The sequence below is a fragment of the Dromaius novaehollandiae genome, chromosome 8 (assembly GCF_036370855.1).
Source record: "Dromaius novaehollandiae isolate bDroNov1 chromosome 8, bDroNov1.hap1, whole genome shotgun sequence".
Taxonomy (NCBI): Eukaryota; Metazoa; Chordata; class Aves; order Casuariiformes; family Dromaiidae; genus Dromaius; species Dromaius novaehollandiae.
Genome location: NC_088105.1, coordinates 41,491,596 through 41,511,965, shown reverse-complemented (window position 1 = coordinate 41,511,965; position 20,370 = coordinate 41,491,596). Strand labels below are relative to the sequence as shown.

General features: G+C 35.0%; 1 protein-coding gene across 3 annotated transcripts in view; it reads right to left on the bottom strand.

The window, feature by feature from the left end:
* LRRC7 (leucine rich repeat containing 7) overlaps positions 1-20,370 on the bottom strand; it is a 191,303-nt gene that overhangs the window by 69,993 nt on the left and 100,940 nt on the right. For all 3 annotated transcript variants that reach the window (XM_064516351.1, XM_064516352.1, XM_064516353.1), the window contains exon 7: positions 2,882-2,945. In XM_064516351.1, the coding sequence (XP_064372421.1) occupies positions 2,882-2,945 (64 nt within the window). The remainder of the gene's footprint in view (positions 1-2,881; positions 2,946-20,370) is intronic.

Here is a 20,370-nt window from a genome sequence, read left to right as displayed (position 1 = left end):
ATACATTATTGTTATTTTTCAAAACTTGTAAGGAATTTTAGAAACCTCTGGAAAAAGAAATGAATACAAAGCCCTTAGAAGTTCTTTTCCAAATACTTCATTGGCAATATACAGTTTATGAACAAGGCAAATAAGGGAAGTGAGAATTGTGGAGCTTCACTGAAAAGAAAGACAAATCTCATCTTACAGCACATGCTAAACTCTGCCTTTTGCATAATTTATAGTCTCAAAAATAACTTAACAAAGGCATTTTACTGAATGCTTTCCAGGATACACCTCATACCACAATTTAATGGCTGCAATTGTCATATTCAGTAGTTCAAAACAGCAGCGTGCAATGATCAAGCCTTAAAATTACAATAATGATAAGTTTTAATCTAGGATGTTCTATTTTTTCCAACGTTACAGGACGTTAGTGAGAGACAATGAAAAAAAGCAATTCCAAAAATCATTTTTCATTCATTATAGCTGCAAAAATCAAGAATTATCAGGCTGCAAATATTTTGATGTTTCAGCCTAAGCAGTATTTCTGTTTTTCATGAAACACTATTTTCACATGCAAAATAAGACTTTCAATTTGCCTTAGTTTTGTAAATTTCTAGAAGATTTTTTTCAAATTTTGCCAGAAACAGGAATTAAATATTTCATCTGGATCAGACTGAATTAGATTCTAGCATTTTTGAAGTTTAGAGTACTATTTCACTAGAATTATATCAACTGAAAAAAATGTGTCTGCACTGCACCTTAAGAGAGACCTCTAATTATCTCCTGTGGTCAAACTACTCTGGAATTACTACTGTAATTCCCCAAATAAATACGGTTTTCCTGTTGACCAAGTCATAGGGTACATTATGGGAGGAGCTCCTTCTGGATACATTGTAAGGTAAAAAGGTACCTGCTAACCTTCAGTTCTACATGCAGGCACTCAACATGTTTCTATTAAGAAATGATTAATCACTATTTTGAAGATAATTTATTTTGCCTCAGCTATCCCTATTGAAATTTTGTTGTCCTTTAATCGTTAAAATCGCTACTTCTAATTTCTAGGCTAAATCTTTTGATGGTCATTCCATACTATGTGTTGTGATGATCAGTGGATCTATTTTCCTCCAGAGTGTTTACTGAATGAGGTTATCATAGATAATGTTTACTTTCTTTCTCGACTTTTGTTTTCTAGGAAAAAACTTCTTTTACTTTCCTCTCAAATCAAATACCATTTGATTTTATATTTCTTGAGTATGGATTATGGTATACCATAATCCAGATGACCTCTCACCAGTGTCTTTGTAAATGGTATTGAAACCTTCTTGTTTGTCTCTATTAGAAACACTTCTGCTGATACATTTTTTGAAAGAATGCCACAGACAAAGACTGACATTAATCTTTGATAAAGGCACATTACATTTTACCCTCTTTTCTTTTCCTTTTCTCCATGCCTTTAGCTATTCTTTTTCAAAATTTGTTCTGAAGCCTTTCTGCTATTGAGACCAGACTCATGAAACTCTGAAAATAACTACACCAGGTTTACCTTCCTTTTCAGGCTGAGGTACTACAATTACTATTTATCATTTGTCTGGTGCCATTTTTTAATACTTAAAAAGATTGAAAGATTTTAAATCCTTGACCCGTAACTTGATTAACTTGCCCCATAAATTGTTATTTAATGCTCCAGTTTTCCCTGAAACCCGTGTCACAGATTACAGATTCCCTTCCTTGATTACATTAAGTTATTTGAATATGGCTGCTATTTACGATGTGCCAATTTCTATTTCGAACCCATGTATCTTATCACATGATTTGAATAAACTTGTTTCCAGAAAATTAATGAACAGAATCACTTCATTTTTGCAACCACCTTTAATCTTAATCCCATGCCTATTAAAACAGCAAACCCTAATTTGTTCCATCCCTAATAAAATAGTAAGCCCCGATTCAGAAGCACCAGTGATCCCAGAGGGAACCTGGCTCAGTTCCACAGGCACTGCTTGTCACTGGATAGGCTATCAGTGGACAAGCCACACACAGACCTTTGTTTCACCATCAGAGCAATAGCTCCTCAAACCACACTGCCACACCTATGCAGTGAGTTTCACACCATTAATTTGTTTTCTTATAAAAGCAAAAGCCCTCCTGGACAGCCCAGGCAGTGATAGGTCTCACCATCAGGATGAGGCAGCAGTTTTACTAAGTTTTACTTCTCTTAACACCTTTACAGTTTCCTGCAGGAAAAAGTCAGGTTCTCCTTAATTAGGCAGGGCTTAAAACCCATCAGTTTAAATACCCTCATGCTGCTTCTGGGAAGTGTCCCATCCTTCAGATGCAGCAAAAAGATACCTCAAGGGAACAGTAATTTATACTGAAACTAGGAAAAATTTCCAAAAGCTACTAAAATCTCAAGGAACCTAATTCACATCTCAAAGGTGACTTAGGGACAGACCCAGACAATAAATCCCTGTATGACTTTTAGGTAGTTAAGAGCATTACCGAAACTGCTTATGGTGTCAAAAATTTACTTCCGCTAATAGAAACTTCTAACTTATGCAGGACGTAATGGTATGTTTTAAGAAATTAACGCATAATTAACACAAGTATTTATAATGAGATTACCAATTCATCTCACATTGAAGTATTCCAACATTAGCAAATGGCTGAAAGTGAGAGTCATCTGCGACCTTGATCTGAACTGCAGAAGCTCGATGTAGATGAAGCAGTCTGCAGTATCAGTATCTACTTCATGAATTACAGCAAATCTACTCTACAAGCATGTGCAACCATAACATGTGGTCACAATACCATAATGCCATATAAGTAAAAGTGTAATTCCTCATGGGCAGAGGGCCCAAAGACAGTGTCATTCTAGTAAAAATGATGCATTTCTTACCAGTTCAGAAAATTCATTATTGCCCAAATCAAGCCTCTCCAGTTGAGTCAGTTTGTGCATTGACCTGTAACAGATTAGGAGAATATATAAGATGAAATTTCTACTTGGAAACCATGGGTCGAATTTTCCTCTCTTACATAAGAATGAGGCTCAGATAACGTTGTTACTAGAAAAAATAATTCCATCAGATTCACATTGATGCAACTAAAAACAACATACTTCATCTTTAAGACATAACTCAAGTTCTTGAACTAAAAAAGCTAGCAACAATTATTTTAGCATAAAAATAAACATAAAATCTTAGTATAATTTCGCATAGTTGCTCAAGGAAAATGACACAGATTATATCTATAAGCAATTGAAAGTAATATATATTGTCACATCTTTAATATTTATTTAAAAGTTTGTGATCAGCTTATTTATACAGCACCAGAAAGTGTTTTGGTTCTTTATAGCAGAAGTATAAAGTATGGCTGTTACCTCTCTAAAACTATAGTCTAACTTCAGTCTTGAGGCAAAACATTTTTGTGAAAAGGACTGGTAACAGCCTACACACTAAACAAATCAGCCTTAGATAAGGCTTGTTTGGAGTATTTCTGTTGGTTTAAGAGAATGCACTGAGCTGATGTGGGTCCTCTCCTCTTTGGTGATTATCTCATTACTCAGTCGTAGTATGAGTGACCTGAAACGCATCTTCCATTTCACTTATAAACAAACAGTCGCACTGAGATGCAGTGGCATTCAGTGGCACCCAATGATACTTGCTGCCTGACAGCAGTCTAGGAAAAATCTATCTCTGCGAACAGATGAACATCAGCATACAGATTTCAAATTAAGCTAACAATTTGAGAATTAAACTTCTGGGTTGCTGCAAAGCACATCAGGGCAAGTACTGTTCTCCCTGTGCAGTTCATGGCACAGTACATGGATAGGGGGGATGTGTTGTTCTCTGCTGGCAGGCGTCTCCCTGAGAGCCCCTTTTTGGGCATCAGTTCCTCTGAGGGCAACAAAGGCTTCACATGGCCTCGGCTGCAAAAGACTGTGTACAAATGACACAGTAAAATTAACCAAAGCACCTTATCCTTCTTCAGAGCAGTATGAAAGGCAGAGTCAAATAGGAGCGTATCATATGAAAATGAACCAAAAGCTAATGATATCGACCATGTATTATGTTGTAAAGGGTTGCAAATGAGGAATAATCTGGATTTACATCTGTGCCTGATGACTACATAATAGCAAAAAAGGCACTTTCATTGCATGGGCTCAGGTGACTCAAACTGTGAAATAAAGAGGAAAAGTAAAAAAATGACTAAAAATGACCTGAAAAACTTCTGGATTTAATGATATCAATGAAATAAATCTCTCGGGTTTATCTCTGAATTTGTGCTGTGAGGAAAACTGGTTATCTCAAATATTGCTTTAACTGCTAAAGACACAGATCATACCACATGTGGACTGTTAAAATCATTCAAATTCCACTAATTTTGAATATAGGCAAACTTTTAAAATATACATGGAAGATTTAAAATGCTATACTGAGAACATATGACAGCAGAGGCACTGACTTAAAGTAATACCAAAGCAACAAAAATATTTTCAAAACAGAAGGGAATTGCTGAGCAACTTGCGAACATGAGTTGTTGCAGAACCAAACATGCTAAAAGGAAGGCAATACGGTAACATTGTTAAATGGAACAGATGTTCTGCTGTTGTGTAGTGTACAACTTTGCCCACACTGGAAAAAATAAGAATATTCTAAAGTTGATTTAATACATGGTACACATACACTATTTGCTACTCCACGCTCTTCCAAAATGTTAGAATCTTGTATTTGTATGAAATTAAGATTAGGAAGATTAGATTCAAAATCACTATGCATTATAGAGTAAGAATAACGTTCTTATTTGAACACATCAACCTTGATTGCTTATGATGGTTGACTTAAAGTTGGTAAATAATTTCTCAATAGCACACTCAAATTAGTGCCTTAACTTTATTAAAAAGGTTACAAAATCTAAGCCAAATGGCTTTATAAATATTTCATAAAGATTATCTATAGTTTTTACTCATTCTGAAAAAACTGAATAAATATGATCATTTAACAAGGATTTTCTTCCAGGCCTTTCAATGAAAATACTGCACTATCCATTCCAGATACTAACTCTGCCGGGGACCCAAGAGCTATCACTATATTCGTACCAGGGAGCAACCCTGGATGCTGGGACTCAATCATACCCGCTGCTGCATAAACATGAAATGGTTCTTCACACGGTTTTGGCTCCTACCAATTAGCTCTGCCAAGCAGAGCTCATGCCACAGACACATACATCTGGGTGACAGCCTGAGTCAGGACCTTTTCCAAAAAGCAGACAGCTGGATAAAGTGCAAATTTAATTAATAAATTAACCACTGCCTATGAACAAAATTGGAACAAGATATTACCCATACTGGAGGATTTCTCTTTAAGGCCTGGTAGGCCAACACACTCTAAACACAGTTAGGGATTTTGTTAGTAGTGGTGGTAAAAAAGAGGATATAAATAATTTAAAAAATTTATTACTAACTACAACAGCCAGTTCAGAAGCCTTCTGAGGTATTCAAAGTTGATCCTAATCCAAAAAATAGCACAATCCACAAATGGCACCCAACATATCTGCTCCCTATCCATCCACAAAGGAATATCTTTGACACAACGAAAAGTACAGAGTGTACTATTTCTTAATACTTTTAATTAGACAGCTGGTTTCATTTTTTGTTGTGCATTATTAATAAAACTTTTACATTCATATCAGTTATACCTGAATAAGCATTAAAGTTGCTTACACTGCACCAAGTGATGACGTTAAAAATTTGCTCAGAAATGATCTATTCCTGCTGTTGACTGACTCAGTAGGATTCACATACAGAAAAACAGGAGTTTAACTGAACAAAGAGTGCACTTGATACAGAAGTCATCGAGAGACAATTAACATAGCACTGAAAGATGGAATTTTTACATTATGCTTTGCAAAGTCTGGATTTTAGGGGTTTTCGCTCGATAAAAGAAAGTGAAGCAGTATTTGATTGCAATGTATGTCAATATAAAGAAAGGCTGTGATCCCAACATCTCTATTCATCACAAACTATGGACATCTACTTCTGTAATCATGCTTAATCACACTTGGCAGAACTTGAACTACTTCATTTTTTCAAGATATCTCAAATTTCATCTAAAAATAATTTAAACTTCTGTTCCCACATTTGTAAGACACTTTCAAAGTATGAACTGATTGTAGCTGAAGTGGTTTTGTCTTACTGAGACTGAACACAGCTTAGATAATGACAAGTCCTTGGTATTCACTAAAAAAGTAAAATTCAATTCAGATGATTATTCACGTCCCCAGAAACCAAACTTTCATATTATTGAGCAATAAGTAAATCACATTAATCACAGCTACCAAAACAGGAAAAGAGAATAAGATTATTTTTCCTAACACATTACAAATTATACTGTGTAGAAACTAGCCCAGCATGGTCTGCAAAATTCAGACACACTACTAGCGTGGTCCCACGGTGCCATTGTGAGTAAAAGCAGTACACGGTGTTTTCTAAGGCTGATTTAGACAATATAGAGTTTACTCATTTCTCAGACATTTCTCCTAGACAGAAGAGTTCAGGATTCTTTTTTTTCTGGTTGACTGTTTTTTTTTACTATTGGACCCTTGCTTGCCTTCCCACGGCTGTACGGTGACTTGCAGGGCTGTCTTCCAGGCCTCCATCTACCAGTTCCCCCCAAACTGGAGCTGCTGGGGTGTGAGGAAGCAAGTACTGCACACATTTTTCAGTGCTGCAGTAACATTCTGTAGAGAGGAGGGAATAATAAATCACAGTTTCTACACAGTCGTGCCCAGAAGATCCATCTAACTCTAGATAAAGGAAACCCATTTTATTTCTGATATGTTCTGTATCTTTTCCTTCAAGACATTTTAAATGACACAGACACAGTTTCTCTTTTACATACGGAAGAGTAATGGCTTTTTTCTCTGAGTTATTTTTTCCAGGCTCTAACATCCTCATTTATTTGAGCTGATGTTATAATTTTTTTGAGAAGACCCCAGGGATATGAGGATTAAAATAAAAGTACATGGCATAAAGTCCCATGAAAATTAACGCATTTTTCTCTAAATTGACAGGGCTTAAGTGAGACATGTGCCCATCATCAGCTGCATACAGAAAATGTAGGCTTAAAAGTGTATGATGGCAAGCTTGGAAAGTATAAAATGATAAAAGTCTTCAGTGACAGGGATCTAAAACATCAACCATTTAATCTCTGCAGATTGTATCAGAACTAAAACTGGTTATAAAAGATGCTATGGCTAAAAATTTTACATTTTTTTTATCATTCAAATAACGGAACACTGATGTCGGAATGAAAGCTAGATAGAGAATAGCAATATGTATTTATTAAGTAAAAGTTATACTTCATATTTAGTTTCCTAAAGTAGGAAAAAAAAGCAATTTCACAGAAATACAATTGCAGTTCTTCAGTAGCAGAGTAAAGTATTTCTTGCTAGAGATCAAGCAGCTAACTAAAAAAGCTAAAATCAAAAAGATATTTAGCTCCCAAGTTTAGGAATTTGTATACTTTCTATCTTTTCTTTAATTAAACAGATACTTTGATTAACCTACTTTATTTCTTCACCTTTCAATTATAACTTCAAGGAATGAACAAGAGGGTCATAAATTAAGACCAGGTAACAGACATGCTTCTGTAGTCTACAGAAATTAATGCTCTGTAGGGAAACGTTGTTAAAATATATCTAGGTCTCTTCGGCAAATAGTTCACCACTGTGGAAAATGAATAATTTCCTTTGACAGAACCTGGTATCTTTCATATATAGATCATTATCTTTCACATAATATGAACTGCAGTACTTTCAAATACAGAAAATTTGAGATAATAAATACCCATTCATTTACACAATAGTTCTGGAAAGTGCCATGCCAAATCCTAAAGTCCTTCAAAATTCACATTTGAGTATTTTCATAGTAATGGTAACATCACTGCAGGACATGTACCTTTAATACTGAATTCTTCAGTGTCTTCTGTGTTACTGTGGGTTTGTTTTATCTTTATGGTTTTCTGAAATGTTCTCCTACTTGTTCATTATTTTTTTTTGCACAAATTCATACAATCTCAGTTTCCTGCGAAGCCTTCGAGCAAATAGGTTATTTCGGTTGATCATTTGGCATTTTGGAAATACTCAGTAACAGTCACAGTTTACTTTCAGAATAATTTTTTGACACTGACAGCCACCCTGGTTGGAAGCTGGAAGGCATTCAAGAAGCAAAACGCATTCCCCTAGCACAACAGACAGGGATGCTGAAGAAAGATAGCGAAGTCACCTCGACAAGGCAAATGTTTTACATCCTTTCCCCCAAAGGATTCTGTCTTACATTACATTCTCCACTAAAATCCTAGCTAAAAATGTTTTTAACATTCCAGTCCTGTAACTTTGTTGTACTTCTCTACAGAAATTTCTTGCAAAATCTAACTTAAATTTTACAAATGCAGACAAAAGCTAAGTTTAGTAACTGATGCTCTAACATACTTGATACATTTATACTCCTCTTTAAATAACATATAAATCCTAAAAAAGTTTGTCAGATCTAACTTGCTCCTAATAAAAAAAGTGTGTATGTATTAGAAAACTTTCCCCATTGTGTTTTGATTGTTAATCTAGTTTAAACTTATGCATACTTAGATACAAGTCATAAATATTATATAGAAATCCTTAAATTAATTGAACTTAACGGTGTAATTAGTTACATTTGTAATTGCAAACACTTGATTACTAAGGACAGTCTTATTACCATACAGAATATCATTATTTTTATAGGAATTCTTTATACTTATCTGTGCTATCCCTGGCAGTAAGTTTTTGCCAGATTGGACTCAGGGTTTTTGAATAGGGCTTACACTTGCCTGTCCATAATTTACCAGCTGCTGTTTTGGAAATCGAAGTATTTTTGCTTAAAATAAATAAATTTGACCCATTTGAAGACCAGCAGCTTTTTTTTTTCTTTTTTTAAACAGTCAGGCAGTGCACACGACTCTCAGCCTGAGTGATAAAGTTGTCAAAAGCATTTGACACATTACAAGAGCTCTTTTAATAAATCCTGACTGCAGGTTTCACTTGTTGGTATCATACAAAGGTTTTATAGCCCAGGAAATGTATTTCAATATGTTAAGTGAGCATTACAACTTCACAGTTATTTACACTTGCAACATTACAGATTTTTCAGTTATAACAACTATACACACAATCAATACTTTGTACAATGTCTTTACAAGTAAAAACAGAAAACGTGACATATTTTTAACTGGCAGTTCTAGCACAAAGATTTTTATATTGAAGTTACTGGAAACTCCTAGTATTAAATTTCCCCATGCCCACGTAAACCACATGCTCCAAGAAAAAACACTCACAAAACTGAGGAATTACCTGCTAACTTGGAACTGGAAACCAAACAACAATATTTCTCTGTTATTTATACATATACTTACTTTCTGTTTAGACATACAGAAAATAAATATTCTGAAATGTTAAACTCTGAAACATTTTAAAGATGAAATGACTGGTAATTTTAAGTTACAACCAGGTTTGTTCTGGTGGAAAAAAAAAGAAGCTAAAACGTCTAAACTTCTTTATTTCATATTGTTATCTACCTCTGGACAAAACTTTTATTTTAAAAGGTTTGTTGTACACTGCTGTAAAATCGTCATAAAAGGCAACTTTTTAAATACAACTTTCACATATTGCTTTGCATAATTTCTAAAAGCAGTCAAATAAAGTTTCAGAAACTAACGTGTGTGGAGGTGGATTTATTTCAGTTAGCTGGTACTATATCAAAAGATAAAGCACACTGCCAAATGTACCCAATGAAATATTATATGAGATTCTCCATTAGCTTGTGATATTTTTATCTCTTTCATATAATTACTTATATTTTTCTTATGAAAAGATTCATTGTATTTTTTTATGCGAGGTCATTGTATAAAGGTGGAACAGGAAAGGTGCAATTATGAGTAACGCTCAGTTAAATATTCATTGCTTAAATGATGTAATGTAATTTAATTAATGTGATAATAAAAGTTGCAGCCAAAATTTTCCCATAAATCTTTATCCATATCACATTTGGATCTGTCCTTCTATTCATAAGTAACTGCAGGAATTACACAGAGATTTGATTCTCAGCTATTGAAGTACATGTGAGTTTTCCCATGGACTTCACTAAAGGTTTAGAATCAGGTGTATGTATATGTATATATATACACACACATATATACATATACATATATATATATACATATATATATATACACACACACACACATATATATATATATATATATATATGTTTCTTCTCCACAATAAGGGAAACTGGTTCACAAAAAATGAAAAATGTGTTTAAACCAGCTTAGAGAGCTTATTGAACAGTTGGTGAAAAAACAACATTGCTTACAATAGTATCAATAACATTCACACTCCATAAATTATAATTCATATTATACAATTTCAGCGGTATTAATTATAATTTACTCTAATAGCATACATTGTCTAACGTAGCTTTCTCATGTTATTGCCTCTTCATTTTGGTTGCCCTTTTTAGACTATAGTTACCTACACATCGTAAACATTTTAAATAAACAGGAAAATGCCCTGATTTTACAGTTCTGGAAAAACAAACGAGTCAACTGCACAAATTATTTTGATGAAATCATGGTATTGTCATCAAAATCCTGGTTAGTTTTCTGATGGATTTGAAATGGTGATTATGAAGTTTACTGAAACCTTCAATCACAAACTTCTAACCATAGCTGAATTTTTCCACATACTAAGTATCGTATTCATGAATGACAAAAATATCTGTGATAGCCAAATTCATGAGTTGAAAGCAGTAAATCAGAGACACATTTTAGATTAGATGCAATGATAAATACAATTGTGGATGCAATACAATACTGCTACAGAAGTAGTGCATGTGTCTTGTATGTTATACTTCTACAAGATAGGACAGAGAAAATTATAAGGGTTACATGCTCCATTTTCTTATGCAGTAATTACAGAATTCTATTTCCATACTAGTTTCTGATAAATGGATACCACTATTCTCTACAGAAATTAAAAGGAACTAAAAGCAATTATGTTGCTGTTTTTGAGATATCTGCTGTATTAATTCAAAATAATATTTTCTCACACTTTTGTTGCGCACAGTAACCTTTATTTCAAAGTTGTTAATAATGTGACATCCAGGAGGTTGTTCCAATTCTAGTATTTTAAACCTTACAATGTAACTTCAAATTCATTCATGAATCAGTTTAGAAGTTACACTGCAAAATTAATATTTAATAATTTACCTGTTGCAGAGTAGTTAAGCTTTAACCAGGGCTAAAGCATTACATGCTACAATCACAAAGAGCTGTTTACCGACACATCACTTAATGGATTGCACAAAAATCTCTAGACTAGCTTTAAATGAATCTCAAGACAATGTATATCATTTCTAAAATACAGAACAGTACATGTGCTGTATAAAGCAAAGGACCGCAAGAATAAATTAATCTTTCATGAACTACTGAACCTATATGTTACTCAGCTTCAAAATAACAGAATATGTTTAATTAAAAATTAACTTTGAGGATACAAAATATTGTTACACATGGACTGAAATATGTAACAGATGAAATATCTATAATAATATCAATAATTATAATAATAATATATTTCAACTTTAACTATCAAAAATAATGCTCATTTCAACTTTAATTATATTTAAGAACTTAGCATTTTACAGTCTGTAATGTCTACTCACAAATCCGAGAATATAGCAGAGACCATGGAATTATGCCTAAAATAAGTCTCTGAAGATTAAGTAACTCCAGAAACTCCCAGTCAGTTGTGGCACTGTTGTTCTTTGTTGCTTTTAAAAGGTCTCACTATGAATGCAAACAGAAGCTGGAGCAGACAGTCCACAAGGCATACTGTTGCCTTGGCTGCATGGCAATTAGAAATACGCAAAATGCAGGACTGTGCCCAACATTAGTAGCCTTAAGCATATGGAAAAAGTAGCCAACTCATTAACAGGGATTAAACAAATTGCACAACATTCTGGACTAAAGAGGCAGCCTCCATCAGCCTTTGTATATCAGAATTGTTTGGTTTCATAGTATAGTTTGGGAGAACTACCTCAACACAGTCTACTCGTGCTGATGCTCCTGATGCTGCCATTTCTGGTGCCCGAAAATCTGCGGACTCCACATCCTCTGCTGTTCGTGCCACTGCACACTCTCAGGCGATGGGCAAGGGCACGCTCTTCATCTTCAAATGCTAAGATGAGAAAAATCAATTTCAATGCCCAAAAGATGGAACTGCTGGTGCAGAAGGTGTCTAAACACAACCAATTCACCTATGGCACTGAAGTCTTGTGCAATTTTATCTAATTCTTTATCAAGGGGTTAAAATAAATAGCACCATAAAGACAGAGAGTCCTACATACAGAAACTGGAAGTCAAGTTCTTTTCATGATTCAGTCAGAATAAAAACACATGGATACTCCATTTCAGGAAAAAATAGGTGCAAAATTTAAGGATTTCAAGAAAACACCACTAACTTCAAATATTGCCCTCAATATATGATCTTAAGTTCCCATCAGTGTTGTTTATGGTAGAAACAGATCAGATCTCTAAAACTGTTCTTTCAGTTCAGGAGCCAGTTATGAATCACTCTATAACTGGAAAGGTTTGCTCAACTGGTTGTATAGAAAAATAAAAACTTCAAACAGATTTCACCCTTGTTCATACATGAATCTTTTTCCCAGCATAGCTTTCAATGTCATCAGGGAAGGGCACTGTAAAATTCAGTTCAGATCCATTTCTGCTTAACTTACTATATACATAAAGACAGTGCACAGTAAATCTCATTAGCCAGTGCAAAGCGCCTGACAATATCAAGACTTCATGAATAAAGTTTCTGTAATTTTTTTGTACTTTTTTTTTTAGCCTCCTTTTTTCTCTCCTTAGTTTGCATCCTCCTTCCTGGAACCCTCCACCTTCTTTCCGATAAATAGCTTTGTATAATAAAAAACAAGGTTAACAAATGTTTCTATTTTGTCAGCTAAATTACATGAAAGTCAGCCTTACCTGGTGGACAACATATCTCAAACATTCACCAGGGCATGTAATTAGATGTTGTTTACAGACCCCTGCTTGTGGGCTATTTACTCACAACACTCGGGGAACAGGCTGCATTCTGGCGCAGCAGCTACTCTATCAAAACCATATGATGAAGAGGACTTGTCAGGAAAGCAAGCAACTGTTGTCTGCTACTCTGTAACAGCAAGAAAATGGGCTGTGATGGTGTAAGGTGTGTGACTACAAAGGATGCATGTTGTACTTCCAAGCTTCCAACAGCTAAAAAAGTCGCTAAAACAGGCTAAAAAGTCATTTGGCAGCCCTCTTCCTCCTGACCAGAATTAACTACCTTTGCACAAAGAGTGTTACTAACTTAGGAAGCAGCTGAAACTTTCAGTTTCTTCTGATTCAATCAGGCTGCTTCATCAAAATGTAATAAAAATATGAATAAGGGTTGGACTGCTGACTGCTACAGTCACTTTCCATCTTACCAGTGTATTTGCACCTATCTCGTATTACCTGTGAAACTAGGAAATTAGTCTTTCTCTGTATCTTTGAGTTGAGCCCTCGCTTACAGAAAAGACTCTGTGGCGTGATCAGAATTTTGGTAATGCCAAAATTTCTTGGTGAAACCAAGACACTGGATGTCTCTTCCACCAACATTAAAAATTAAACTTATCCCAGGGCCTATGCTCATCCAAACTCATCATTCAACTGCACTTATGGGACCACTGATCAGCAAACCATGTTACATAGCTACTGACGGCGTTTACATTTTCCTTGTCATATTTAAGAAGTTATCTGTACAGTATCTGACAGTCATTTTCCCGAATGTTGGAGACAGATAATCTCTGATAAACCAAGTCGCAACATGACCAAATGTCCTGTTTTGCTCACAAATCACTTGTTAGATACCAGTACATTATTTTTACCTGCCTGAAGAAACCTTTGATATAGAAAACTGAAAGCTACCGTTTAACTTTTTGTACTTTTTGCTTCATGTTATCTATTTATTAAAAATCCAGAGGAATGCCCTCCAGAACACACAAGCAGTCATGTGCCAACTTACTGGATTAAATGATCTTAACTAACCTAACTGTCCCTTTTCCACAAAGTAATGCTTGTTTCTGAACCCCATACCTATCTTACAATACTTTCAATGAAAAACTTGAACATATGAAATTTGTGCCTGCAAAACTTGTAAGTATTTAAACATTCAAAATACAAACAACAACAACTATACAGTTTCTTTGTCAGTGAATTTCAAAACTAATATTCGTTGAGGGAGATGACTTTCATGCATTAGAGTTACAGGGTCAATACATCCTAATAGTCACTAAATCTTGGTGCCAAATTCACATCAGGTAAACTACACATGGCTCTGTTGAGAGCTGTGATCCTGCTATATGAGGTCTGCGTTTGGTCAGAGGCAATTATCTTCTTCACATACTAGGTGTGTAACGTAGGTGACAATGACAATAAAAATCACTCCATATTCTGTGACAAACACACTGTCATTAACAGTTATGAACCCAGGACCCATTACAGTATCTAAATTCAAAACTACTGAAACAGAGCAAAATTGACTTTAAAAATCAGTGCAACAAAGATCACCAGTGCTTAAAAGATGGGGGATCTGGTAAACGGTGTATTTGACAAATTATATTTTTTACAGTGTAAAATTTAGTAATTTAATAATTTTAGCCAATTTTTAAATTAAATTTATATTAAATGACAATAATATTTGGCATCTGACACTCACCATCTTGAAGATGGCAGAGAGGCAGGCTCTGTGTTTCCTATAGCTAAATGTTGGCTAAAAATAACCTTGCATCAGGATATACAAATACATTATTCAAATCTAAATAAATCAGCACATGCTTTATATTATCAGATACTAGTTTTGAATGGAATGAATAAACATAAGTTTTAGGCCTATTTTTAGAACAGAAGACTGAAAATGCAGTTTTGGCCCCATTTTCCCCACTTACTTTAACAGAGACCAGGAGGAAAGCATAAATTAATGCGCTGAATAATTAACCGGGATGAACCAAGTGCAAAGGCTATTAACAAAGAGCTGAGGAGCAAAAGTTAACTGAATCTGCTAACACAAAAAACAAGAGTCCAAGAATGTTACTCTCAAAACTAAACTTCTTATTTAGCAGTCCTTTTGATCCCTGTTTCTACTTAAATATAACCTAAAGATAACATGAACATACAGAAACACTAGGAATATTTCTAAAGGTAAAAGCCAGAGAAATGAAATGGAGATAAGATGTGGATGAATGTGCGATGAAATAATGTCACAATTCAATAGCAATCTATGTATTAACTGAGGAGGAAGGTAGTCAGAGATGGCAAGGAGCGCACAGGCAGAAGAAGAAGTAGAGGAACAAAACTCCTATTGTTGCTAGCAAAGTATCTGTACATAAAACATGCACATCATATAGTTATGCTCCCTCTCAGAAGTGTGGCTGATGTCATCTTCACAGTTTACCTCCAGGAGAGTTTTAACCATAGAAGTACCATTTTCAAGATTTGGAAGATCTCTACTAACAGGCTCTTCAAGTCAATTACATTACTACCCTTTTAGGAATTTGGGGGGGGGGGGCAGTGGCTGCTTGCCAGCTGGGATAGAGAAAACACCACAAGCAAATTAACCTCCTCTGATATACTTCACACTCTGGGGGATGAGTGTCAAAGACTAATCCACTGCAGGCCTTTCGTCTAAGAGATATGGCAAAAACAAACAAACAAACATACAAAAACCTCACACAACAAACAGCAACAAAAAGACTAACTGCAGGATCATAAGAGCAATTTTCTTTTTCAGCTATTAGAAAACTGTTATAGCTATATTCCATTAGAAAGTATGGCAAATATGTGCAAGATTTGTTTCATAATCCAATTCTGGGCAGCAAAGCTGCAGTACAAAGCTTGTGAGCTTTAACTGAACTGAGACACTGAGAGGGAGAAGCACTGAACAGCCATATGTGCCAAAAGAAAGGCTACAAACAAGTAGTGGGTAAAACAGGTAAGTATCATCTACAAACATTTTAACAGTAAGAAACAGCTCACAAATACGCAGAAATATAAAAAATAGCTAGCAAAAGAAATCACTGACCAGCTACATAAAATATCTTTGTAATATAAAATGATAAGCATTGTAATTTATTCAGATTTATGTGTTCTGCAGTTCTCCAAAAGTAAGTCAATCACCTGCTTCATATGTGTTAAAACATAAGTGGTCAAGAGCTTTGCATTTTTTTTTCCTAATTGCTGTTAGATTACATAAATAAAACATCTCACTGTACACTGAATTTTTAAAGGTTTGAGGGAAATGGTAACACAAGGTAACCTTTTGCATTCCACAAAGCTGATTACAGATTAAATGCCATCTACTGAGCTGCCTTTAGCGAATTTTGGGTTCACTGCAAGAACTCAGGCAACAGGACTTTTCCCTCTCATGAGAGGGACAGAAACAATCACAGCTTCATTTCACAGCTGACAGCATCTGCAGCTACAGGTTCTACGCTTTGATACAACTGAGGGCAGCAATTAAAGACGCTTTTTCACATGTGTTTAGCTAAGATCAAACCTTAATCTGAAAACATATTAAATGACAGAAGCACATTACCCCAGACTAACTGGTTTAACCATTATTCAAAGATAACGCATGAAAAAAGAGCCACATGCAGTGCAGTGCGTAAGACGCTCAGAGGAAGAGCATGCTACCTGCAAGTCAACACTGCATCAATATTGCAGTTGAGAAATGTGCTTCTAGTAGTCTCTTATTCCAGTCGGAAAAAGAAAGCGTCTCTGAAGGTCATGTCAGGTAAAAATCCCATCCTGTTCTCAATGCCTTCCAGTGGTCATCATCTCTCTATTGAGACTCCTCTTGAAGTCTGAATTGCACGCAGGTATTTTTACTTGTTAGGTTTTTTTTAATTAAGTAAAATGAAAAGGATACTGACTGGAGGTGTTCTGAGTATACTGAGCAACTTCCTTGCATATCATAAACCAACCATACCCAAGAAAGCAGAGTAGAGATCCTGAACGTAAACAAATTAGATCTCATTAATAACAGTCACAGTAAACTCCTTGGGTCTTTAGCTCCACACTGTTCTGGGAGGAGCTCAGGGCTCTGCTGCAATTAAGAACAAAACAAGTAGAAGGTGGACTCAGGTGATCATCTATGTTTACAAGTGTTCTCCCTCCTACCACTTTCTATTGTGAAGTGTCTATCCAAACTTTAACAACCCTACAGGTCAGATATAAACTCTGTTGAAAAAAGAAATTGATTTTTGACCTGTTTAATGGACGTTTAAAAAAAAAATAAATAGAAACAAAAATGAAATGCTTGGGGATGAAACAGGCCTACATACAAGGCCCTAACTTCTGCTATGTCTGTCCTTTACCCATCTAACACATTAAAATTATACAACATGAACACTGTCTTATAGGAACCATTAATGGCAGTTGGTAAGTTAAAGTAATGTCAGGATTGTCCTAGATGACAACAGAGCGTTGGTATATGATCACTGAAGTACAAAAAGTTCTGGCTATATCTTCTCCTTAAACATCTCTTACTGGAGATACAGGGGAAAATTGGCATTACTAACTTTAGACAAAAACACTTAGGGCAATTTTTCATCCCCATTTCTGACAAGTTTGACCCAGTATATATGTTGGAAAAGAACTTTTACAATAGGAAAACAATATGATACATTTTCTTGCATCTTTCTTAAGCAGCAAATATATTTAGTTTAAACATCCTAATGGGGAGATACTTAGTGGTAGCTGCTTATTAAAATACTGGCAATGTTTTACTGACGTACTGTCAAAGTACTAAGTCTTTTGGAAGATGATTAATTAAATGCAGCCTGAGTTACTTTAAAAAACAGGTCATCACAAAGATGAAAACATCTGTAACCTCAAAATGTAGGAAACAGTTTACATCTTTATAATAAACTAGGAGGAAAGTGGAATAGCATTTCAAAAAAGAGCAGTCCAAAGTTAACCTTTTAAACCTGTATTTAAATGCCTCTTGACAGATGTACTGTAAGGGTGACCGAGCACTGAAGCAGGTTGCCCAGAGGGGTTGTGGTATCTCCACCCTTGGAAACATTCAAACCCAACTGGACACGGTCCTGGTCAGCTGGCTCTAGGTGACCCTGCTTGGGCAGGGGGTCAGACTAGATGATCTCTAAAGTCTCTTCCAACTTTAACCATTCCACGACTCTCAGCTTCAATGCACTTGAGACAATTTTTCCAAACCTACTTCCTAAAATGGGATTTTGAAAGTAGTAAAGGACTTGGGAATAAAAGTGTTATTGGAGTCAACAGGACTAACGTTCTTAAGTCACAAGAATGGTTTTTACAACTCCATCTTCAGGAAGAGTGGAAATAATTACCATTTTTATTCAGCAAGTTTCATATCTGAAAAAAGGTAACTGACTGTGACATGTTTTAGATGTCTGAATATCTTTCTGAATCTTTCATTGTCTCATTCCTGCTGAGATGAAACTAAAGAAACAGCAAGTTGTATCTTCAGTCCTCCAACACTGCAAAGACTGAAAAATGTTTACAATTATCTTACAAAGTCAAAGCAAAGTGGTATTGAAATAGGGAACAAGAACAGAATAACTTTACCCAACAGTGTTTCAAACAGTATTTTGATTAATCACCAAAGACTCTTCAAAGTGATATATGCCAGTTTTTATACTATGATGATTATTTATAGAGGAATGGCAGCTTCCAAAAGATACACTGTATTTATGCAGGACCTGATTCATCTAAATTATTCTGTGTATTTTCTTAGTTTGGAATAAAGTCTTAACTACAGACAGGCATAAGAGCTGTAACTCTCTACAGGTTTAGATACTTCTGATTTGCCAACTTAAACCTCTGCAGAATACCTACTATTATTTTATATGCATTCTGTCAAGGCAGAATCTGGTTTACTTCATAATTAATACTGTTTTAAAACAAAATACCATGTACTTTTTATATACGTTTTATAACGCTGCTTAGAAACCTTGATCCTTTGAGTCTCCTTATAACAGAGTGTCACTACTTTTAAGAAATAACCAGCATAAGAGTTGCAAGTAATTTTGACACATATGTATTTATGATAACCACAACTGGAACAGGATAAAATCTACCACTTTCTCTTACTCAATGTTTCTGTCTGATTTGCTTGCTAGACATTTGTAGTTGTGGATAGTTGGCATATTGGTGTAGCTCGTAGTAGTCTGGTAAAGTAATCAAAAGTTCGGCATTTGCAGTGCAGCTTTTAAAGTTCTGGCTTATTTTTCAGCTGTGAAAGACTGCTGGGTACTGCTGGGTTATTGGCCAGGTAATAAAAGAAATAACAACCCCCACCTCATACAATTCTGGATGTAGTCAGTTTACTGACTGGTACTTCCATACCTCTAAATTTGGGGGAAAAGAAATGGAAAGAAAGGATGTTACAGAAAAATGTCAGTTTTTTACATTGTATGTATAGAAAAAAATAGAAGTACGCCAGAAATTTAAAGGATAGGAAAAAAATCCATTTTATGCAATTTCATGAGACTGAACTCTTCTAGGGAAAAATGGGATTTTACCCCTGCTCCCCCTTAGCATTTTTTTGGAATATATCTTAAATTGTGAAGCCACAACAGATACTTTTATCACAGAAAGATTGGTTTCAAACTTTCATTTGTTACCCAGGAGGAAAAACGTAATACATAGTTCCTTCTTGTTTCCATTACTGTTTGAAATCTCATGGAAATTTTTTGATAGTACTGACCTTCTGTGCTTTCAAATTGCTGGAAGCAAACATATCCATTGCCCTTTATCATGAAAGATATTCAAACATTGATAGTAACACAGTACCCAAAAATAGGATAATTTATGGAATCTTTTGAGAACTATGCTTTTGCAGAACTAGAATGCACACAAGTACTCTTGTAAAAAAGTGGCAGTTAAAAACCAGAGATTCATTACAGCTTGAGACATTTGAAGAGAAAAAATAGAAAACAGAAAATTACCTACTTTACATTATTTCCTATAATAATTTTTCAAGTAGACTGTGATTCTTGACAGCAAACATATTCATCAGTAGCAATTCTCAGAAATAAGACTTTGTGGCTTAAACACATTGTCTATATTTTCACATAGTTATATTTTATTACAGTCAAAAGCTAAAACAGTGCAGTCAAGAATGAAGAACACTAGTTTACATTTTAAGACTGTAAACGCATCAATATTAAACCACTAATTTTAACACAAGAAAAAAAAAAAACCCTAACATCATTGCATCCTTAAAGTT